The following is a 13,565-nucleotide window of genomic DNA, read 5'->3' as shown; positions in this document are numbered from 1 at the left end:
CAAAACAGAAGCAATACTGTAACAAACTCAATAAAGATTTTAAAATGGTCCACATTAAAAAAAAATTAAAGTCTTACTTTCAGAATTATAAAAAGATTTATAAAGTCTGATGTAAGTTTTGCCTATTGTTTTACTATAAAGAGATTTCCCGCCCCCCACTGACACCACTATCGTAATGGGGCTTCTCTGATTTATAAGCAGAATCCAAATGAGAGATGGGTCATCTGGCTTTCAGGAGGTAAAAATAAATAAACAAATAATTCAGATTAAGTGGCAAACCCACAGTCAAGTTCTGTGATCCCCATGAGCTGGTCCTGCCTCACCAGGCCAACCAGGCTGTCCCACACACCACGAGGCCAAAGCATCTCCTACTCATTTTAAAGGGCTAACCTTGTAGTACAAACTGTTAGTTGCTGAGTCGTGTCTGACTCTCTGCTACTCCATGCACTGTAGGCTCCTCTGTCCATGGAATTCTCTAGGCAAAAATATTGCAATGGGTTGCCATTTCCTTCTCTAGGGGATCTTCCTGACCCAGGGATCAAATCTGGGTCTCCTGCATTTCAGGCTGATTCTTTACAATCTAAGTCACCAGGGAAGCCCAACTTTGCAGTATCTTTCCATTGAATCAGTGGTGAAAGAGGTAACTAAAACCTCTAATAGGGACTCCAGAACCATAAGTACTAAATTAAAAGACAGCCTTCTTATTTATTTTTCCACCAACTGGAAAGAAAAAGAAAAAAAGGAAGAAGAAGGTGTGAAGGTGAGGAAGGCAGGGGAGCCTACAGATTTTAAGTGACAGGCATCAGGGGGAGAGAGAGACAAAACCCTGAACTTGCAATTAGCCAGCTGTGACTCATTAATTTTACCTGCACGTGGAAAGGACCTGGAAAGGAACTTTAAAAAAAACCCCAAACACTAACAAACCCCCAGCCCCGAAGTCCCAAGGTTTTCCTTTAACCTGCCCTGGGATGCAGCCTGGGCATCCAGGCTTGTTCAAGTTCCTGCGGTCTTCCTACTGTGCAGTGCAGGATGCGAGACGCTGTGGGGGACGCCTGCACAGCTCTACTGCTGCTGCCCCTCTGCCTGGTGATGAGAAAGGAGAAGGGAAACCAACTCTCCCGGCGCATGCAACGGTTCCCACGGCAGGAATTAATATAGGAGAAAGCTAATCATCACATACATATATACACACGCACACAAGGATGGAGGTTAACAAGCCACAGCGGGGAACGGCAAGTAGAGTCTGTTTTCAGGGAAGTGACGAGCCTCTGCCTCTGCTTCTAACACCAACCTCCTGGCTTGGTGTGGAGAACACCAACCTCCTTTGGCACACAGACACCAAAGCAAGGCCAGCTCCATCCACGCCTTCCGTCTGACGCACCTCCGCTAGACATCAGAGCCTGCGCTGAGACACGTAGTGTTTAGTGAGTCCCCACGGCTCGGTGTACTGGCAGGCATCATCGCATGAGTGAGCAAAGCAAGGCTCAGAGGTGATGGACACAGCGCTCTCTAAACCAGGCTCCACAAGGCCCTCGTGACACAGGAGGCGCCGTGAGGTGAGGACCCTTGGCACCTCCCTCTCCCCAGACTCCTAGGGAAGGAGCCCATTCTTTACAAACTGATTCCAGCAGCCCGCCTCTCACAGCCCTCCCCACTGAAGAGAAGCTTCTTTGCCTCCAAAGAGACTACAGCCATGCAGCCGAGCAGAGACCAGTGGCCCCCAGAGAGGGCACTCCGGGAGTGCCACCTGGCTGCGCCCTGCAGCCCTGCCACCCTGGGCACAGATTTCCTGCTCCTGTTGAAGGGGTGGGGAGAAAGAACCACACGTTGGCACCTTTATCTCAGCTGTTTGCGTCTGAAAGGCTTCCAGGAAGTGAGGAACTGTGGAGGAATTTGCCTTGAAGTGATGTGTCGGAGAGCAGAGGGCCACTGTCTGAGGAGCTGCTGGCACAACTGAACAGGCCTGGGGGCTGCAGAGGTCTGACAGCAGGGCGAGTCCCCCGCCTGCGCCCTAACAGGACGGGCTCAGAGCAGCTCAGACGCCAGACTCTGAGGGCGACTTGGGGTAAAGGGCCAGTCAGGCTGATCTTCAGGAGGACTTCCTGTCACTCTGCATCTGTTGATGAAAATCATACTGAGGGCGTCTCAGCATTCAGAGGCGGGAATACGACCTGAAGAGACATCCCCTTCATGGGGCACAGCCTCTCATCCACACCCGAGAGCCACATCGGAGCCTTGTGGCTACAGACCAGAGAAATTCCCCTCCTAACACAATTTGAAATGTCAGCACATGAAATGACAAGACCTCCCCAGGTTCCGAGACCATACATTTCTCCCTACAGAGTGAGCACGAAGCCCAGAGGTGCACAGAAATGAGATCAAGACTCACCTCTGCCACTTTCTGTGTGACCTCAGGCAAACGTCTTGCCCTCTCTGTGCCTCAGGCCTGTCATCTGTAAAAAGTGCTTAACAACAGACCCTGTGCCTCCTAGGCCTGCAGGGGCAACACAATGAGATGAGGCCTGGGCACAGACACACAGCAATGCCTGCCGGTATCTGTGACTACACAGAGACTGTCAGTTTTCTGTCTCAAGAGGCTGAACCATCATGAGTCTGGGGATGCTCTGAGCATTTCTGAACTACAAAACCGGACAGTTTCGTACGACTCAGCTTAAATACACTGGGTAAACTGGCCCGTCTTCGAAACCCCTGCCTTTGAACAGGCAGGGGGAGTCTAATATTCCGTCCGCATGGCCTAACAATGACAGGCCTCGTGAAGGAAGGCCCGGCATAAATGCAAACACATTTCTTCCACTTGGGCTGTAAAAGCCGAAAATGGCTCCCAGGTGTGAGCCGACACAATCGGCCCAGTCTGCTTTGCAAGGTCACCATGGGGGTCAAAGTCGAGCCGGCCATTTTCGGATTAGGTGCACACGCTGGCAAGCCTTCCCTGGGGTAAGTGGATTACAGAAGCCACCTGCAGGAAGTGGGCGCAGGGGAGGAGGGGGAGGAAACAGGCCGGCTGGAAGGAGGCTGTGGACATGGGCGGGGGCCAGCTCCTCTCACACGGGAGATTGTGCAATGGACCACGCAGCTCCCCGTCCCTTCCCGGTGCTGCCGGGTCAGCAACCACTTCCCTCCAAGACCATCCACACTGCACCCGCACTCCATTCCCACTGGATCTGGGACTCTATTTAAAGCTTACATGGTCATCAGAAAAAATGAGACCGCGAGGAGGGAGGAAAGAGCCAGACACACCATGAAGACCAACTCTGGCCAACAGACCCTAAGCTACTGAGTTCCCAAAAAAAGGCAGTGTCTTCTGTGACCAAGTTCCTACTCCATGGGCTCGCCCCTTCCTCTGTTCCCCAGACCCCACAGCTGGAGTTTGCTTCACTTTCTCAGCAAATGATATGCAGATGGACTGCTCATCCGGCTGCCTCGCCACCCCCACTCTCAAAGAGAGAGAGAGAAGAAAAAAAAATAAGTAAAGAAAAAAGAAGGAAAACGACAAGTCAGGGCTGTGTGTCATTTGGCAGGCTTGCCTCAGAGGCCTCGACGGCTCCTTTCCCAGTGAAAGGCTCCCAGAGACGCCGGGCGAGAGGCGATCCACACTACAGAATCCAGGGGAAGCTTATAGGACAGAGAGCTGCTTTGTCAACTGGGTGTTTAACTTTCTGTTTTGAGGCCCACTGGTCATGGGCCTCTGCCTGCTGACAGAAGAAAGAGTGGGGAGCGGGGAGCAAACTCCCCTTAACATGAAACCATCCATGTCTTATGAACACTTCTCCCATTGCTCCTCCAAGTGGCCAGCGTGCTGGCTGAGCACCGTGCTGCCCCATCCTGAGGCCCATAACCAACGTTCCCATACAGGGGCCAAGAAAGGGGATCCACAGAAGGTCACTGCATCTGGGAATCTTCCTTGTCTTGTAGCCCATCAGTGACGGTGGTGAGAAGCCCCTGAGACACTCCCCAGGCCTTGACTGTGTATGGCAACTGCCGGTTTACTCATCTTTCTCTGCAGCAAGACTGAGTCCCTCGAGGGCAGGGGCTCCAGTGTGCAGCCCTGGGCTCCACGTGGGGCACACGCTGGCACCCCTCTCCTCGGCCTTGCACATGGAACCTGGGCCCTGACATTCACTTCCTCCGCTTTCCTTTCAGTTCTTGTACCCACTGACAGCCTGGACGACAGCCTCCCTGGGGCAGAAGGCCGGGAAAACGAGAGTCGAGGACTGGGGTCACAGACAATTTGGGAGTGGACAACTCGGGTGGGAGGAAGGTGTGGGCCCCACGTTCTGATCCCCCATCAGGGCCGACAGAGCTGCTGTGCTTGTCTTTCAGGTGTTCCTTTTAACTTCCGCCTGGCACAGAGCAGCACCACTCAAGTCTTAGTCGAGGGCAAAGTTTCATCTGATAACAGTGACTGATAATCTGCAGAAAGGTAAGCGGTACTAACAGCAGCTCCCGGCCCGGGCCCTCCTGCCCAGGGACGCAGGCTATAAGGAGGGCTGCAACACTCTTCACTGAGGTGGTAGGTAGGAGCAGGTCTCTTGCCAGGAGAGGGTGCTTGCTGAGCGGCTCCCTGCCTCCCAGGAACTTGTGAAGGTCTGATGGGGAGACCTGTGTGATCACTGTCAACAGGCAGAGCTGTGCTGCCCACGGCTGCTTGCTGTCCACTGCTCTTAGCACTTTCCTCAGAAATAAATACCTTGCCCCACCGTCCCAAATAAATGCCTGTGCCCACACTGGTGACATGGGGAATTTGTCTAAATAATTTACTGCCCTCCAAAAGCTGAGCAGCTTGGTTAGTAAGGAGTCTTCCACCTCCACCCATCACTAAAGATGCTCAGGTAGTGGTTCTCGAAAGAAGGGCAGGGGTTGCCAGACCAGCAGCATCAGCATCACCCAGGACTTTGTGAGTAGAGCAAATTCTGTAATCACACAGCACCCACACCTGCCGTACCAGAAACTGTGGCTGGGACCCAGCCATCCTATGGTCCAGTGAGCCTTCTAGGCGATTCTGGTAAATGGTCCAGTTTGAGAACCACACAGGTGACGGTGAAGCCACAGTCTCCCAAGGTAATGGGTATGACATTTTATCCAGAGGAAAGAATCTGTTCACGTGCACCCAGAGAACTCTGGACAAGAAAGGCAGAAGGTTAGCACGTCTCTGAAGACACAGAAGAGGAACCGAAGCCCCGCTTTACGTATACTTTCCTGTTGTGCTGTCTTCTGACGAGGGCGCTGGCTTCCCTTTAGCACCTGGGATCTGAACGGGACATTCACACTTGACTTACAGCCTTTCAAACCAGGGCTTCGCTGGTGGCTCAGATGGTAAAGAATCTGCCTCAACTGGGGAGAACTGGGTCCAATCCCTGGGTTAGGAAGATCCCCTGGACGAGGGGCAAGGCAACCCACTCCAGTATTCTTGTCTGCAGAATCCCCATGGACAGAGGAACCTGGAGGGCTACAGTCCATGGAGTCACAGTCAGACATAACTGAGGAACTAAGCACAATGTTCAGTTTCTCCCTAAAGCATTTCAGTCACTACTAACCCCATGATCCTGATGACAGTGCATCCAAAAACCCACAGCAAATACGATGCCAAGAACCCACAGGGGGTTCTTTTACTCCAATGCTCTAGCTGACTGGCCTTCCTTCACCAGCAAGGTTAAACTAGGTTATTATTGCAGGACATGGTTCAGAAGCAGAAATAGGGGGAGAAAACTGCCCATTTTCTCTTAAACTTGGTTCAGTCCACTCTTAATCTGATGATTCATGGATGGTCCAGCAAGTTCCCCCAGAGGAAGGATGGGTAAGCCTCCACCTTGGGGAGAATTCTGATGTCCGCCTTACACAAACATGCACTCCCCACAGGTCCACCTCTGTAACACGATGTAAAGAGCTCCACCATCCAAGGTTACCGGTCAACTTTTTAAGACAAGCTATGATTTCACACTTGAGGGAAAAACATCATGATAAAAAAGATTTCAGCATCAACTATTACGTCTACAAATGATGACCTTCTTCCAGGTGAAGCAACAGAGAGAAAGTTTCAAGGGCAGCAGAGTAAAGGAAAGGCAAGAGGCCTGAACCCAAGCTACACCCACACACGGCTTTAGCAATGCCCAGAAACTATTTATTACTTAGTAAAACTTCACCTGATTATTAACAGTCTCCGCTCAGGTCCCAAAGCCTAGCCGAATTTTCTGAGGAGGAGTCCGGGGCTCCTTTATCCCTGGCTTCTGGGCTGGGCCCTCAGAGACATGGATTCCAGCACTGGGAAGCAGCCCAGGTCCTCACTGCTTGGCTTTTCAATTACTCTTTAATGTGACTTCATCTGCCCATGAATGAGCCTGCAAAGACTGACCCAGCCCGTTCTTCTAGAGCGTTTGCTAGGCAGAGGGAGAGTTAAATATCACCACTGACTTTATGTCCATAGCGGACCTGGCCCAGAAGAGTTCGCGCCATCCTTCCCAGCCTTGGGGTGCCTCAGCCCCACCCAGTGCTCCTTCCATCTAACTGGCTCCAAGTGGGGTCACAGACAGGACAGCAGGTTTTGTCCCTTCCAGGTTTTATTCTCTGTAACTAACAATAAAGTAATGCTAAATGCTCCATGGCTTTAATCAGTTTTTCTTCAGTTAAGAGGTCACAGCAAAATACACAACTGCATAGTTCATTCTGCTTCTGATATTTTTATTTAAATGATTCAATTCTAAGTCTTCCAGGTACATTTGCGAACAGGAGAGAAAAATACTTTACTCAAAAGAAGAAAATAAAAGATGAGTTTTCAGGAAGCTGAGAGGGTGGGGATAGGGGAGGTGATTGCTTAAGGAGTAGGGGTATTATTTCGGGGTGATGACAACGTTCTGAAATTAGATTGTGGTGAGGGGGGTGTTGTGTTTGAGGATGTACACCTGAAATTTGTTTAATACAGTGTTTTATGTTAGTTTTCTCTCAATTAAAAAAAAAAAAGCTTTCATAAAAGTTTATTTCCCCCAGATTTGAAGTAAAAGATCAATATTTTGCTGTGTTTTCAAATGCAACAAAGACCCAAGGATTTTAACAGCACAATTACAAAGTCACAGGTAACAGTGTTTGAGGAGTCTTAGCCTAGATCGCCTACCTGATCGAGGCCAAAGAAGGGGGAGAGGAAGCCACGAAACCTGGGTAAGGGGCAGGGTCCAAAGCACACCACCAAGAGGAAAAGAAGTTACGTGGACAAAGCCGAGGGCCACGTGGCTAACACCCTACAGCCAAAACACACGAAACAAAGCTGCTGGGCTTTACAACTCAAGTTGGTTTTACAGCAAGCATTTTACTCCTAGGGCTGAAGGGGAAAAAAAAAAAATACCACACAGAACCATTTCCACTGGAACCAATCTCCTGAATGATACAAGTGCAGTAATACCACAGGAAAAGCGGAAATTTTTCTTCCCCAGAAATGTCACTTATGCATCACATGAAATTACTATTGCTGTGGGAATTGTAACTTGAGTTTCCTGGACTTCAAATTAGAAAGAAAGAAAGAAAGAACTCAAACGTGAAAATCTACCAGCAGAGTCTGCCCCCACTGAACAAAAGTCTGTTTCTTTTTCTGAGAAGCATTTCATGAAATCTAGCTCCCTCACTCCAACCCAATCCTATTAAAAGCTTTCCTTGAGTTTAATGCTTTTTGGTTATTAAGGACAAATGGCTTTGTCCTTATCTGCAGAACACAATACAAATAAAAATCTGCTCTTTGACAAATACATTAATTGAATTAGATTCCTTTAATCAGAAATTGTTAACCAACTGAAATTTTCCTGAAGGATTCCAGTTTCCAAAACTCTAGAAAACTCTGTCCTGAGGCCCTAATAGTAAAGCCAGGCTTGAAACAAACCCTTTTCCCCACACAGTCCTCCCAAGTGTGACCTCAGCGAAGCAGGGTGCTGGTATGCGGGTGATGAGAGCTCTGTCGTGTGAGCAAGGGACCAGGGTTACTGACACAGACTCAGGAGACAAGAAACCAACACAGAGATGAAGAGCTGACCTGGACAGGCAAACAAAATCCAGAGGCAAAAGCCCCCAGTCACCGGCATCTGAACTGACACCACAAAGCTGCTACCTGTCCTAAAAGACATAAGGCAGCAAGAGCAGCCGTGGGACAGCAGGTTCGGTATTTCTCTTGTGACATTATTGCCTCGACTCTCAGTTTCCTGGTCATGGAAGGGATATAAAAGCTGCAAGTGTACTTTTGTGAGTATTTCAACCCCTTCATCCACCAGATGAGGAAAAAGCACCTTGTCCCTGCTCACAGTATCATCAGAGATACAGCTGGGTATTTGCCTGGTCCCCCTCTTTCCCCTGACCCACCTGCCTACAGCCTTGTCCCCAGAAAGTGGTCCCAGCTCCTCAGCCATGTGGTCCCTTGGCAAGTTCTGATTATTTATCTCCTCCTGCCCAGGAAGGGGAGAATCTGGAGACTATAAGGGCTACCAAGGTGAATGCTGATTAAGCTAACTGACCTATCACGTCCGCAGACAATACGTCAGGAACCTCCTACATGTGATGGCATTGTGTCTTTCCCAGGTCACTCTGGGCTCCAACTGCAGAGGCACAGAGGTTCCTACTACATGTTTGTTGAATACGTGACACCTTTTACTGCTTTCTTCTGAAAAACCACAAACACACCAGCACAACTTGCCCTTCAAAGCCTGAATGGTGGACTCCCCTGGTGGTTCAGTGGTAAAGAATCCACCTGCCAATGCAGGAGACATGGGTTCAATTCCTGATCTGGGAAGATCCCACGTACCGTGGAACAGCTAAGCAAGCCCATGCGCCAGTACTCCAGAGCCTAGGAGCTGCAACTACCGAAGCACGCGCGCCCTAGAGCCCGCGCTCCACAGCAAGAGAAGCCCCCAGTGAGAAGCCCGTGCACCGCAACTAGAGCGTAGTCCTCGATTAGTGCAACGGGAGAAAAGACTCGGCAGCGACCAAGACCCAGCACAGCTATGGAAGCACGCGCGCCCTAGAGCCCGCGCTCCACAGCGAGAGAAGCCCCCAGTGAGAAGCCCGTGCACCGCACTAGAGCGTAGTCCTCGATTAGTGCAACAGAAGAAAAGACTCGGCAGGGACCAAGACCCAGCACAGCTACCGAAGCATGCGCGCCCTAGAGCCCGCGCTCCACAGCGAGAGAAGCCCCCAGTGAGAAGCCCGTGCACCGCAACTAGAGCGTAGTCCTCGATTAGTGCAACGGAACCAAAGACTGGGCAGCGACCAAGACCCAGCACAGCTATGGAAGCACGCGCGCCCTAGAGCCCGCGCTCCACAGCGAGAGAAGCCCCCAGTGAGAAGCCCGTGCACCGCAACTAGAGAGTAGTCCTCGATTACTGCAACGGAAGAAAAGACTCGGCAGCGACCAAGAAGACCCAGCACAGCCGTAAATAAATAAAAAAAATAAAGCTTAAAAAGAAAAACAAAACAAAAAAAAACCCAGCCTGAACTGTTGGAATTATCAACAGTGGATGGATGGATGGATGGATGGATGGAGATGCAAGGTGTTTTCCCTTAGAAGTCAGGATGAGAATGTCACATACATCTGCTGTCCGCTCTCCACTGCTCTTTGCTCAACTCACTTAGGAAATACAGGAATGCATGAAGGAAGACAGCAAATTTATCTATAATTCTGCTACTGTGATGTCATGCTGCTAGCCTGACTCTCAGGCAGTAAATCCACGAATCTAAGATCGGGGAACACAGGCCCTTTAGACAGAAGGAAGGTAAAGACCATTCAGCATCTGTCATTTCAGAGAATTCACTGACCAAGTTACATGGAGCTCAGCTTCAGGCCAAAGGGAGTATCTGCCAATATAAACCTGCATTTTCCAAACTGAATCAGAATTGGGAGGGAGCCTTTTTTTCTTTTTCCTTCCTACTTTACATATTTTAACACTGTCTAATGGAATAGCAGGAACAAGGCCAACCAGCCCCCTGCTTCAGACACCTGGGCCAAGGAACAGAAATGTATTTTTAGTCAGCAGAGCAAGGAGTGATTCACAGCACCACAGGCCTCAGGGCAAACGGGGGGCCCTGCCCGTCCTGGCACGGGGCGCGTCACAGTCACCTGCCACACTCCTGCCCCCATGTGGGGGAGAAAGGAGCCATGCACGGGCATGCGTGTTCAGTCTCTGTTCACCGCTCTATTGCGCAACTTACAGGAGCTCAGGCAGCCTCAGTTTCCTGTCTGGTAACATAAAGATGATCTCTGGGGCCTGGGCTTCCCAACCAAGTGAAGAACAAGGGGTGGGGAAGCCGTGCTTCTCAACCTTGAATGAATGGGCCAATGGCCAGGGGGGCCGGTGAAAATGGCTTCTGACCAGCAGGACTGGGATGAGGCCTGGGAGTCTGCATTTCTAACGAGCTCAGTACTGACAGCACACTGCTGGGCCAGGAACAGTCCTTTAAATAGCAAGGCATTAGAAGCATCTTCCAGTGTGCTGCTCTATAAACATACCAGGGATTGGCATGTCCTTAACTAGCCTCAGGTATGGATAACTCATTTAACCAGCAATGAAACACCTTCCAGATGCTAGAACACCATGGGCCAAACAGCTGCAACAAGAAAATTAGATCCCTGACTGATCATCTTGGGACAAAGAGCTATATGCATCATTCCAGCACTCCACAGGTACAAGAAGTGACTCGCAGACCCTGTGGTCCTATAGGTGAGATCACGCCAAGGCCCAAGGGGCCAGGTGACAACTAGCCACCAGCCAGCAGCCGCTGCCACCCGTCAAACACCTATTCTGGCTTGTGCAAGACATTAGGAGTTTCCTGCACCTCATGCTCCCCTCGAACTTTGGACTCACTGCCCCTACGTGTACAAACACAAGGGGAAAAAAAAAAAACACAGAAGGGGAACAGGAACACATCCTGTAGATGAGGAAAATGAGGTTCAGAGAGATGAAGCCGTCTGTTCAGGACACAGGGCTGGGTCACAATTCTAAGCCCCTGCTCCCCAACCCCACAACACCTGGAAAAGGGTTAAAACCAAGACTGTATTTCCCAAGGCTGGGCCATCTTCTGAACACAGGCCCTGCAGCCAGGAAAACCTGGAGACCTGTAAGACGCACTAGTTATCGGACAGATGAAGCCTTCTTCCCAAGTCACTCTGCTCGGGTCAGTGTCAGAAAAGATACCTCCAGGTGATTGGACAAGTTATAACACCAGCAAAATCACCATCAAATAAAAATTGGCAGGCCTGGAGTGGAAACAGGAAATTTGGCGTGAAGAGGGAGGTGCTCTGCTGGGGAAGCTGCCAATAAAAGCTGGTCTAGAAAATAGCTGGACTTGTGACTGGTGTATCTGGAAAGATCTCTGGGTGAGTTTCAAACAAGTGAGCACCTCCGTCTGACTGCTGGAGAAGTGGGGTAACTGACGGTACTTAACGCCCCCACAGGGTGCTTCTCGGCCCCAACAATGACATACCCAGGGCATCTCCCTTTCTTCCTCACTGAGGTCCCTTTATTCCCTTTCTCATTTCCACTGCGTTGTCTATAATAGTCGACAGGTTTTATGCTGTGTTACACTTGACCATGACAAAGAAATCCTTACTTTTATGCTAATCTCAGAAGCCTGATGTTTTTGTTTTTTTTTTGTAAGCCCTGAAAGTGAGCTGAGTCACATTATCAAAGTTACTGCTACAAAGATGAGCCTGCTGTCTCATCACTGATACAGTGTTCTTTAAGTTCAGTTTAGGCACTCAAACTGCCAGCTTATCCATTAGGAACAAGAAATTTAATACCCCTGGGTATTAAAAAGATAATTTCCTGCCAAGCTAGAGATGAGGCAAAACTTTCAGTTTTTAATTCTACACACCCCGAAACAGCAAGCAACACATTTGTCATGATCACTAGAGGTACATGGAGTAAGACCATTTTTTCCAGTGAGCCCAGGAATACGAGTTTCCCTGATACCCAATGTCAGCAACACGATACCACGGCCTCCCCACACAGCCCAGGATCTCCCAAATGGTACCACTTACAGAAAGAGAGAGACTATATGAGATGAGGCACTGCCCAGGGATGGTATGGCTGTCAACTCATTGTTATTGAGGTACCTGTAATGACAACAAGAAGAAATGAATAAGTTAAATCATTAAAATTAGTCGTATGAAATTACAGATATACAAGGACGTCGTAAAAAAATGGCCATGGGCAAACTGCTATGCTGTAACGCTGAATACGAGAATCTAAACGCAAGTTTTTAATAGGAAAGAAGTTATGCCAGGTCATAAACACTACGTACCACACTCATAGTTTAGGAATAAACACACCCAGAACACGTCCCCTGTCCTCTAGGAGCCTCCACTCTAGCTCAGAAATCAAGACTAATAGACAAGGGACTGTGAACACAGGTGGAGATGCACGAAATCAAACAACAGCTCCCCAAGACCATCACTGAGAGCGCTCCTTGGGGGCTGAAGGATCAGAGCCCACTCCAACTGGGATGGTCCTCCTCCCCCAGTTGCTTTATGCATGTCCATGACACGGCTCTGCCCTCACCAAAGGGCCACGCGGTTGCACCCAGTGCCACAGATTCATGCCCTCCTGTGGGGGGTTCCTGGTGCTGGAGACACATGAACCAATGACTAGTTCTTGGAGGTTCTTATCTACTTGCAATTCCAGCTTCTCTGAACTCTGATGAAGCCTCCAGACGTGTCTTCCAGGAATATATCCATATACACACATACTTTTTCATGCAGACAATCTGAAAATCTTCTGCAGAACCAGAGATGCTCCCCAAGCTCCCTTCCCACTTGAATATTCTATATCTGTACTTCCATAATTCTCAACTCTTAATGGAAGGGGAAGCCCAAAAGTCAGAACACAGCTCGCCTGGGCCATCCCCAGAGGCTCTGGAATCCAGCTTCCTTACATGGATGTGTATTTCCAAATTGGGGAAGAGACTTCAAAATCAGATTTGTAAAGTGAGCCCTGAAATCCTTAGGGTAGCCAAAGCACAGTGATCAGGCTTTTTGACGGGGGATGGGCTGGAAAGAAATGGTATCTGAGATGCAGAATCAAGGATAATGCTGGTTTATCTTATTCTTGTTTTTTTACCCAATATGTCTTACACAGAGCACCCAGTTACGGTTTGAGGACAAGGCCACTGAAATGACAGCTGTATTCATACAAGTTTACAGCGAGTATTTGCTTGAATAGAATAATCTGGTTGTCTGCCATCTTTTATAGAATGAATGGGGAGGGGGAGGAAAAGGCCTTGAATTATCCCATTCGCTTTCTTCAGTGCCAAAGCTGGTTAGAGATGAAGCCTGGCAATTACTGGGCTGAGGGACACAGAATGTCTATTTCAACAGCTTCATGACTGAAGCATCTGGCGGAGAGAAAGCAGATCTGTACCACGTGGCAAAGCCTTTCTCCACTTAAAGGGCCCTTGTTTGTGTGCTGAAGTAGACGATTAATTACTTTAACAGTCTCTTATCTGACTGCCCCTAAAGCAGACTGCTTCTGCTTCACCTTTTATCTGTCCACCCCTGCTGTGATCCGTTTCCCATCTTGGTG

General features: G+C 49.4%; 1 protein-coding gene across 1 annotated transcript in view; it reads right to left on the bottom strand.

The window, feature by feature from the left end:
- Positions 1 to 13,565, bottom strand: part of LRIG1 (leucine rich repeats and immunoglobulin like domains 1) — a 115,204-nt gene that overhangs the window by 52,890 nt on the left and 48,749 nt on the right. Inside the window, exon 3 of the mRNA XM_002696962.6 lies at positions 12,026 to 12,100. Within this exon, the coding sequence (XP_002697008.1) occupies positions 12,026 to 12,100 (75 nt within the window). The remainder of the gene's footprint in view (positions 1 to 12,025; positions 12,101 to 13,565) is intronic.

The sequence above is a fragment of the Bos taurus genome, chromosome 22 (genome assembly GCF_002263795.3).
Source record: "Bos taurus isolate L1 Dominette 01449 registration number 42190680 breed Hereford chromosome 22, ARS-UCD2.0, whole genome shotgun sequence".
Classification (NCBI taxonomy): Eukaryota; Metazoa; Chordata; class Mammalia; order Artiodactyla; family Bovidae; genus Bos; species Bos taurus.
Note: the sequence above shows the minus strand (reverse complement) of the source record. Positions and strands in the feature narration are given on the sequence as shown.